We start from the raw sequence: 10422 nt of genomic DNA on the forward strand, positions 1-10422 counted from the left end.
GCAATCCAGAAATTCACTATTACACATTTCTCAAAGGTCTGTTCAGTGTTCTAGAATTGGTAAGACAAGCTGCATGAAATTCAAACCATTAAAAAAAATTAAGCCGTGCACAGATGAAAAAGATCGCAGCGCACTCTCAGAAAAAAAAAAAAAGTTTTGAAACGTTACCTGTCAAAAAAACCTAATTCTCTTCCCTCCACAGTAGCATACAATGCATTGGTTTGAATTCAATGATATATTCCATCTCTGAGAACTTGTGTCTAAAAAGTGAGGCAGTAGCTGTCAAATATTTGCATCTGAGGGTGTGATCTGATCATGAGTATTTAAGTTCCTTGGAATGTTTCGAAATTCAGATACAATGCAGAATTTTGCATTTAATTAATAAAATTTAGCTGTCTTCACTGAGCTACTACAAAGTATTTATAGAAAAATTAAATCTGCTTTGTTAAAAACTATTAAAATCAACTGCAATTAGGCCTTGCCATTGAGTTGGGGGAAGATCTCTACATCTACTTTCACAACTGCAGTTTGCAGCCTCAGCTCCCCTTGTGTCCAAAAAGCAATGTCATCCTTGTCAAAATTTTCCTGATATTTGTCACAACCACACTCATTTTTGCAACTCTGAAGATCACCTAAAGTTCAACTAATGAAGAATCTGGCTACTTACCAAGGGGCCTAACTTTTCACTGTCATCTATTTTGTATTATCACTTGCACCAAAGCAAATCAGAAGAGAAAATTTCAGAGAACTCGCAGGCAAAATTTGTATTGCTGCCCTATCTGCATTCAATAAGATTAAACATCCTATACTGTAATTTGAACACAACTTTCTTTTACATTTCAAATTCTTAAAATAGTCTATATGAATGTTCCTCAGACCACACAAACCTGAAAAAATGGAAAATGCATCCTCCTCTTGTTCACAGGTCTGAAAAGCTGTGGGGAACTAGAAGATGGAACAGAACTACAGACCTAGCTGGCTAATCCCTTTTGCTATATTAAATCTCACTCAAATTCACACTGGATCAACTTCAATCTGGAATGTATTTGAAACTACCATATGCTAATTATTAACATATATTAGCATTGTTTAGGGATTATTTTTTCAGGTTTTATCTAAAATTTAATTCACTAGCAGATCTATGGCTTAATTTCCTTTTCTACAGGAATTCTTAATTTAACTAAAGAAATCTCTTAAGAAGCTAAATTTTGTATTTAAATCTCTATTTTTAATGAGCTACACACTGAAGAGTCACACTGCAATCATTTTAATAATAAATGCAAAATCCAATTACAGTACATTCATAAAAATAACTGCAAAATGGTGGAGAAGTATACTTGAGTTTGTTTTTAATAAACAGAATATTGCAACTTATCTTTTATTAGACATTCCCAATGTAACTCAAAAAGTACATTAACTTGAACAGTATTATAAACAAAGTAAGACTGAAAAACAAATGAGAAACTCATTGGCAAGAAACATCAACTGTTAACTTCGTATTTTCTTGCTGAGTTGCCAGGATCACCCACACATACACACAAAATGGATCATTTTGGAAGTAAATCTCCAAATAGCTTAAATTTTGTGATTATTTTTTCTCAAAATAAGTACTAGGTTTATGTTCACACCGACACTCAGAAAGATTAATCTGTATTAACTTTTAAAGCAGATTAGCCATCTCCCAGAAAACTTTTTAAGAACCTTTTTATACACGTTAAATGTATGAAATAACCAAGTCTGGCTAATAACCCATGACATCCAATCACTTTGTCCAAACTTACTTCACAGAAGATGCTGTATATCTTATCTAGCCACTGTGTCTGACAGTACTTACTCTAGATTTGATATGTAAATTTGCACAGTGAACAGTCCATAGTGAATGACTGCACTCTGACATTAGGAGAAATTATTTCCAATTTTCAAATACTATGTACCAAAATCACCTCTCTATCCTGTACCGCATCTTCTTTCTAACAGTCACCAATGCAGTGGGGGAGCAGGAAATAATGTGGAAGAAAATGTAAAACAAGAATATTCCTGCCTCATCCAATTACTGGAGAAGGAAGATGAGTGATCTTTCCTCCCAAACTTCCCCACATCCCTACCTAGAATGCATAATTTTTGTGATATGCTAGATTTAAATACATATGCTAAAATAGGTAAAGTTATAAAACCACTCTAAATTTATTATCTACCTCCCTATATTGTACACCATAATTCTAGGAGAGACAGAATGCCTTTTTTTTTTTCTTTCACTCCTCTTTACATATACGGAGAGAGAATATACATATATGCAGGTACCTACATACTCATGCACACAAATATGAATCATCCATTTCTCATAAAGTGAAAGAGGAATGGGGCAAACAAGGACCACAACCACATAACAAATATATACAGTGTCTTGCAATTTTGTGTACCACAGTTCTATCTTTACACAAGCTTTCCTCAGTAACTTCAGAAGCAGAGGTATCTAGTGATTTCTGCTAAAAATTAAAGTGCAGGTGAAGTCCCACTGCTTATACAGAAAAGCAACAATGTAAGACTGTAACAGTGAACACTCCAACAAATAGTTTATAAAGGTATCTTTTTGATCAACCCTCCATGACAGGCACTTGAAAAAGTGCATTTGAACTAGTTCTAGAACTGAACAGTTCGGCATAATTTTAGTGGTCATTACTACAAGAATCACAGACTCATACTTTAAAACATTTGACAATCTTACTCTTCAGATGGTGCAGTACCAGTGTTTCTAACCAGGTAACTAGAGCTAACACTATGAGAAATGTATCTCCACATCAGTTGAAAAAAATTAAGGCATTAAATAGAATGGCTTGACAACAGGGGCTGATGTTTTACAATCACACTATGAAAAAGTGCTTTGGAAAAAGAAAACCAACAAAAAAACATGACAGCACTATGAATACTGTGAGGCATCAAAACCCACAACCTCGTACAAGTATCAAACCCGCCCTGGTTCTTCATTGTAGGGCAATCTTCTGTTTTAAGCAATGCTCTTCACACTTTTTCCACCCAAGTGTATAACAACTAAGTGACATAACATGCCAATCACTAAAAATGAAGAGGTCCAAACAGAAAAAAATGGCAGAAGTGAATGATTGTTTCCTACCTGCAAAAATTTTTTTACATCAGCAATAATGTCTCTGAAGATGAGCTGATCTTTTAGTACCTCAAACCATCCTAATTTTGTAATTTTAGCAATGACTTGAACAAGAGCTTGGATGACAAAAGGAGCCAGTTTGGGTTGAGATGCTACATAGTTCAGAATGTAATTTCCTGTAAAGAAGCATTTTAAAATCAGCAACACAAGTCTTCTGTAAAGAAAATTAATTAAACGGTTCTAATAGAAACTCAAGGCACGGATTTAAAAAAACCCAACTATATTCTTACGGTTAGTACAATAACTGTAAGTTACGTTAAATCATTAAATACAGCTAAACATTTAGTAACACAAAGTACATTACATACATGATCGTTATTCTAGGACACATAGGACAACAGTTTGTGAATTCAGAGAACACTGGCAGGTAAAACGGAGTAATTTTTCATGATGGTCCCATATATGGGGCACCGATTATTTCACTATGTAACAGCAGCTCTCACAGCCAACTCCAGATACACAAAGGTTTTTTCAGACAAGAGTCCCTACTGAATGTTCTCAATTCAATCTAGAACAGCCCTTTGGGTAATGCACATTGCAGCTGCAGAAACTCCTCTCTAACTGGAAGGAAGTTAACATGTTTCAAAAGCTGTTGAAATGTATAAAATTGAAGTTGATTAAAGTTAATTTTTACCTAAAAGAACATTGATATCTTTTATCAGAAGAAGCGGATTCTCAGCCATGCATTTCAGAGTACGACTATCTACAGAACTGATACAACAGTGCAGACTTTCTAAAAATCCAAATCGAATCATACGCTCCTCGTGCAAAGCCTTTCACTATTAAAGACCTAACACATACTTGCTTAGTCTTTTAGGATATAGCAATGACTTTAACATAGATCCTAAAAAGTAACGAAAATTCTGTAAGATCTTAATCCTGCAAGTAAGAACCTGCCCCAGCATGACTTTTACAAACGTTAAGAGCTGATCATGAGCAATGTTACATGTAAGTGACTGGCAGGTGTACTAGCAATATCTGCAACTTTCATCCTTTACAAACATGAACTAAATCTCTTTCGCATCTTGTAGGATAAATACAAAGTCTATCTTGAAAAAATGAGTATTTTTTTAAAATATGAAGTAATCTAAGCTAACATACTTATTTATTTTAATTTTGAAACTAGGAAATGTTATTTGTGAGCTAATTCCAGAGAAATGATGAAAGATCTCACAATCACCTTTATGTTCACTCTCTCACAACGACTACCTTATGAATAACAGGCTTGGTAAACGGAGATAATTAGAGAAAAAACAGCCTATTCACTGAATGGTTACTGTGCTAATATGAAGTTTTAGATCCAACTAATATAATGAAATTTTAACCACAAACGTTACTTACGAATGTCAATCCTTTGTTCGACAGGTAATGGAGATGCCCTGCTTACAAGCTTAGACAGGCACGTTGCTGCTAGAAGCTGAGCATAGGATGTCTACAAAAACATATCAAAAGGTATTATTCAAAAAAGGGCTAATTAAAGGCAGAGACAATAAGTCAAAACCTGATAAATAATCAACAAACCAGACTGGTTATCAGGTTTTGGTTATGTTTGTTAAGTGTACCAAAAATTTATAAAAGATGTATTTTAGTAATATCTTTGTTTCATTAAAAATAAACATAAATCACAAAACACTAATAAAAAAGTGGAGACCTAAAACTATAATCCCTTTTGATGGAAACCATTCATCTAAAAGTAATTTCACTATTCAGTGGAGTTCTTCAGTTTTGAAACCTGTTTTAAAATCACGTGATAATTTAGAACCACGAGATGATTACCATGGGTCCAGCCCTGGATTAAAGATATTTTTAAATGTGCTTCCTCTTTTTCTTTCTCTCTCTTTTTGAATTATTGGAAAAACACAGCAAGAATTATACTAGACTCAGCTTGGACTATAAAATAAGAATCAACTCCCCTATCATTTTATCTAGCGTTAACCATGAAATTAAACACCAAAAATGAAACTAAGTAATGATAAGAGAATGGTTTAAACTAACAGACAACAGATAAGCAGTTCAGGGATTCTTTTTTTTTAAATACAATTTTTTTTCATTGTAGCTAATAGCTAGAAACAAGAACAAGGGTGATGTTCAAACACCAGGTTATACCACACTGTGTCCTGACACTGCTCTACAGATGACACAACCCCTGATTACAACCCTTCTGAAAGTACCGAAAGCTAAGATGTTTTCCCTTTTTGTCCCTGACATCTCTAATGCAAGGTAGTGTCAATTCTACAAAGACTACCTCCAAATGAAAAAAATTCTAGAATCATTTATGAAACAAAATATGTACAAAAAAGAGAAAAGCATTTTCCCTTTATTGTACTGACATGGTAATGGCCCATAACTGAGAAATCTATGTGAGTTTCCACGAGCACGATTACATTTATGGATAGAACATCTTTCAGATACTTACTGTTCCTCGTTCTAATAGAAGTTGGCATTGGCTAAGACATTCTGGGCTATCAATAAGCTCCAAGAGTACTTTCTCAGCTTGCATTCGCTGTGCTAGATCAGTTCCTTCATATAGGTGGTTACATAGTACTTCCAGTTCTGCCAGACTCTGTTAGGAAAGAACACAACTGAAACTTCCACGAAGACTTTTCAACCACATGAGATTTCTTTAAGTATTTATAAACCTAGATACTATACCAGTAACATGAACTGTTACCTATGCTAAGCTTTCCAGTTGATTCACATTTAAATTACCAAAAAATAGGAGGCTTTCTGTGACAAGAAGCTAAAAATAACTCTGAAAATTAAGTTGCCGTTTCTTATTCTCTCAGCTACCAAAGTATTTTTTAATATGGTTCAATCCATCTGTTTTTCTGAGTCTTCAGATGGGAAGTCCATAGCTTTTCTGAAGAAAGATGAAAAGATAGAGAACAGTGAACAGTTTGAGCTATGCTACTTGGAAAACTTCTGGCAAATTTCATTTTAAAAGTCATAACTACTTCACCAAATTACTACACCTGGAAAAAATTAGCATTGTCTATATCTGTTGATGCAAATATCAGTGAAAGATGGGACAATTCAGAAGCTACAGTAGCAACAGAAGAGCTAAAATTCCTCTCCACGTAGAAGCTGAAAAAGTTCTCTTTGGTAAAGGTGGCGTGTGGGGAGTATCTCTCTCCTATGTGAGGGATATGATTTATATCTACTAGTCACTGTCTCACAGGAGAGACAAACACTTTGAGCACATTTCAGAATCACTACACAAACAGAAGTTTTAGCATCCATCAGTTTTCCAAAGCCTATGTAACCCTCATCAAAAACTGGCCATGTCATTAGAAGGTACCTGGTAAATATTTCATGACTTGGGTGTGGCCTAGAAAGAAGAGGAAAAGAGAATATGCAGTATTTGATCAGTCTCATTGAAAAGTTTGAGTCAAAATCCTGTTCACCAGCCCTTACAAAAAGATGTTTTGTACTTGAAATAAAAGATTTGGTCCAGCACAATCTAGCATCGCTTATACCGTAGCTCAAATGCCTTTTAAAAATCCAAGACAATAATAGTGTCTTCGGCAACCAAAGTACATTTGGTTTTGTCAATCAAAGCATGTCATTTCCTAGAGACACACTTCTTATCTTAAAAAAAAAAAAAAAAAAAATCATGGTCTTTTTCCCATTTGGTTGTTGTTGTGCATATGGAGTCCCTGGCTTTGATCAGCTTTTTCTGAATTTCAGCATAATGACATTTTAAGAGTCCCTGACTTTCAGTCAAAAAGTAGCCATGTATTTGTTCCTTTGCCGAAATTTTAAGAAATAGCACATTTGCTTCTGGAATAAACAGATTGAATATTTCAAAGGCTGAGCTCAACAGAGACATCCTTTGGTTTCCCCCCCCCCCCCCCACGTTCAGGAGAGCGGAGGAAAAATAAGGAATAGGTAACAATACCAGTAATGCAATTTTAAATGAAGCAAGATCTATACCAATTAAAGTGAAAACTAAGACTCATAGAACGCAAGCATACACGTTAGGGAAAATATAATACAACACAAAAACTACATAATTGGGGTAAAACATGGGAATAAGGACATCTAGCAAAGATAGTCTTCAGACATAAATTACAATGCATCTTTCCATAACGGAATAATTCCAATACAATTGAGAAGCACGAATCAAACTATCATGTCATAACCAGCAAAAGTTAAAGACCCTCCTATATTTGATCTGAAATTTGACTTTCAAGTCTGGACAAACTTGGCAACAAGTTTGAGAAAGTCCAGAATAAAACTGGGATATCAACCCAATCACCAAGGTCTAAATCATCTGTATACTAACTGGCATTAAAATAGCAAACCACGTATAAGTTGGCTAAGCAATCATTTATACACAAAGAATTAACAGTGGATTTCAAGAACATATGCACTTTAATGCACAGTGTTAATATGTTAAGGTCACATCAAAATTTAGAAATTTAGGCTAAGGATCAGAATTAACTTCTTGTTGACAAGTTAAAACTGTGAAGCATTTTATCTGAAGGACAATGAGGGAATTTTTAAAGCAAGCCTGAACAAAAACTAGATAACTATCTTCAAAGAAAAGCTGGTTTATCGGATATTGAGACTGATGACCTGCAGCACTTTGAAATGCTTTATCTGGACATGTTTGGTCTCAGGAGAGAGTTATGACAAAGTTTCTTATTGGTAGGCTGGAGGTATGGCCAGAAATCGCTCAGAATTCTCAGACTGCCAAGGAACTTGTTAGATGTTTTCTGGCTTTTATTTTAGGTGTAGTACCAAGGAAACATGCTGATTTTCCTTGATTCAGACAGTGAAACCAAAAATATACAACTTGAAATCAGCAAATACAACCATCCTGTGTATGACGGCAACTCAGCTGAGCAGTAGAGATATTATTTAACTTTATTAAGAAAAAAATACTCGGACAAACAAATAAGAAGTCAAAAACTAGCTCTCTCTATTAGACATATTTTCTTCAAGAAAACAAAAGACTGTCACAATCCCTTTTTTATTGTGAGACAAAACATGTGAAACTGATGCGTTCAGATACCTCTTTTACTCAAACCCTTATCAATAGCTGAAAGGCGATTCCTAAGAAAACAATAGTGTCAATGAAAAGGATCTAGCAGTTAGATGCTGGCTGCTTTAAGTGAGTCAGGAGTAGAAACACGCCTGTATAAGAAGTGGCATTTTCGATCACAAAGAAGTGTAACTTTTTCCAAGAAACAGATTCACATCCTAATGAAAAAGGTTAGATACTGTGATTTTTTTCCTTCTGCTTGTCACACTTCCATAATATTCAATAAGCTAAATAGTTCTCCAGATATTTCTGGTCCCACGTCTCCAGCTCTCAGAAGTCCCTGGCAGCTCTCCTACTAGCCTGCAAAAGAACCAAGGGCCAGAAATGCTGGGGGCCTGGCTCCGCAGCAACCCACCAGGCAGGCAGCCAAGGAGCCAAGCAAACTGGCAGGAAACCAGGTAGGTTCCTGATTAAAGTTTTGCTGACACTGACAAATTCCCACAGACATTTTGATTTTAATCAGCATTTTCTGATTGAAAACATTCTATTAAGAAAGTTCCACCGGCTCTATGCAAGAGCAACAGGATGGGCATAACTGCTGAAATGCCACAGTTTAAAAAAAGAAAAGAAAAAAAAAAGCCATTTGGGTATGAGGTGATAACAAAAGATATTTTAGTGGTCCTTTTATGTAGCATGCCTGGTACTCAAGTACTTAAATAAATGCCTAAAATGGCCTAACACTGTCAAAGTCTGCTGCCACCAATCCTGTGAAACCGCAAGGGATTCCGGATGAACGCTTAACACCTCAGCAAGTGTCTTCTGAGGCCCATTTCCCGCCCCCCCTTCTTCCTCCGTTGTCTGAGACACAGTTTCAGCGGCTGATGTTCACCTCAGACAAGTCCCGGAGAGGGGCTGTCTCTGATCTTCAGGGAAGTGGGGAGCAGGGAGCCCACCAACGCCTCCAGGAAGAAGTGGCAGCAGGAGAGCAGGTGCGGCTAGCTCACACAGCCGTGGAGTGGCCACAAACCGAGAGAGGGTCCCAGGCGAACACACGCTAATGCAATGGGAAGCATGGAAAGCCACCCACCGCAGGCCAGCCGCCCGTCACCACCATCCAGCCCCGCAGGTACCAGCACCGCACCGGCACTGCACGCCACGGACACGGTGACATTACCGCTCTAACTTCCACAGCGAGGCCAGCGCCACCCGTGTATCAGCCCCGTAGTCCCACACCGACCTCCCACCTCCCCCGTGCACGCGCCCCCCGCCCAGCCCGCCGCTCCCGCCTGACAACAGCCCACCCGAGACCGCGACCTTGGCTCAGCACTCCGACGGAGCCCGCCAGCTCCCGCTCGCCTCAACACCGCCCGCAGCTCCCCGAGCAGCTCCCGGGCACCTCTCGCCCCTCTGCCAGGGCGAACCTCCGCAGCCCACGGTCCCCTGCCCCGGCTCGGCCATCGCGGCCGCAGCCGCCCCGCTCGCCCCACACCACCCCGAGGGCTCGCCCGCGCCCCCCACCCCTCACCCGCGTACCTCAGGACCTCCTTCCCCCCCCGTGCTCTCCCGAGCTCCCCGCCCGCCGCCCCCCACGACAGCCCCATCGCGGCCCCGGACCCGCACGGCCCGTCGCGCCCCAACGGCCAGGCCACGTCCCAACGGCCCCCACCGCTCCGCCTGCCATGCCGCGCTGGGTGCACTGACCTGGACGCGCAGCGCCATCTTCCCGAGCGGCGCCGGGAGCGGGCCGCGGGGAGGGGCCGCGGGCCCGGCCGGGGCTAGGGGGCAGTGCCGAGGCACGCCGCGCCGGGGCCGAGGCCGGCCGGCTGCGAGGGGCGGACCGGGACCGCGCCGTGGGCGGCCGTTGGGGCGGGGCGGCCGTGGGGGCGGGGCGGGGCCGCAGCGAGGGCGGTGGTTGGGGCGGGGCGGGGCCGCAGCGAGGGCGGTGGTTGGGGCGGGGCGGGGCCGCAGCGAGGGCGGTCGTTGGGGCGGGGCGGGGCCGCAGCGAGGGCGGTCGTTGGGGCGGGGCGGGGCCGCAGTGGGGGCGGCTCTTGCGGCGCGCGGGCGGTGGCGGCGGGAGGGGCGGGGAGGGCCGGGCCGTGCACGGGGGCGGGGCCGCCTTGCGCGGGCGGTGCGCGGCACCAGCCCCGCCTGGGCCAGGGCCAGGGCCATGGGCCGCCTCGCGCGGGGGGCGCCATTTTGTTTGTGGAGCCCTCACACAGCCGGTGGTCCTGTGGCAAGTGGGTGTTCGGGGGCT

At 40.8% G+C, this 10422-nt stretch overlaps 1 protein-coding gene across 1 annotated transcript in view; it reads right to left on the minus strand.

The window, feature by feature from the left end:
* Nucleotides 1–9895, minus strand: part of RANBP17 (RAN binding protein 17) — a 164821-nt gene extending 154926 nt beyond the window's left edge. Inside the window, exons 1-4 of the mRNA XM_050905413.1 lie at nt 9870–9895; nt 5598–5744; nt 4523–4613; nt 3131–3297 (exon numbers count right to left, since the gene is read on the minus strand). Coding sequence (XP_050761370.1) covers nt 3131–3297; nt 4523–4613; nt 5598–5744; nt 9870–9887 — 423 coding nt within the window. The 5' untranslated portion in view covers nt 9888–9895. The remainder of the gene's footprint in view (nt 1–3130; nt 3298–4522; nt 4614–5597; nt 5745–9869) is intronic.
* Nucleotides 9896–10422: the final 527 nt, after the last annotated feature.

This window comes from Gymnogyps californianus, chromosome 14, assembly GCF_018139145.2.
Source record: "Gymnogyps californianus isolate 813 chromosome 14, ASM1813914v2, whole genome shotgun sequence".
In the NCBI taxonomy this organism is placed as follows: Eukaryota; Metazoa; Chordata; class Aves; order Accipitriformes; family Cathartidae; genus Gymnogyps; species Gymnogyps californianus.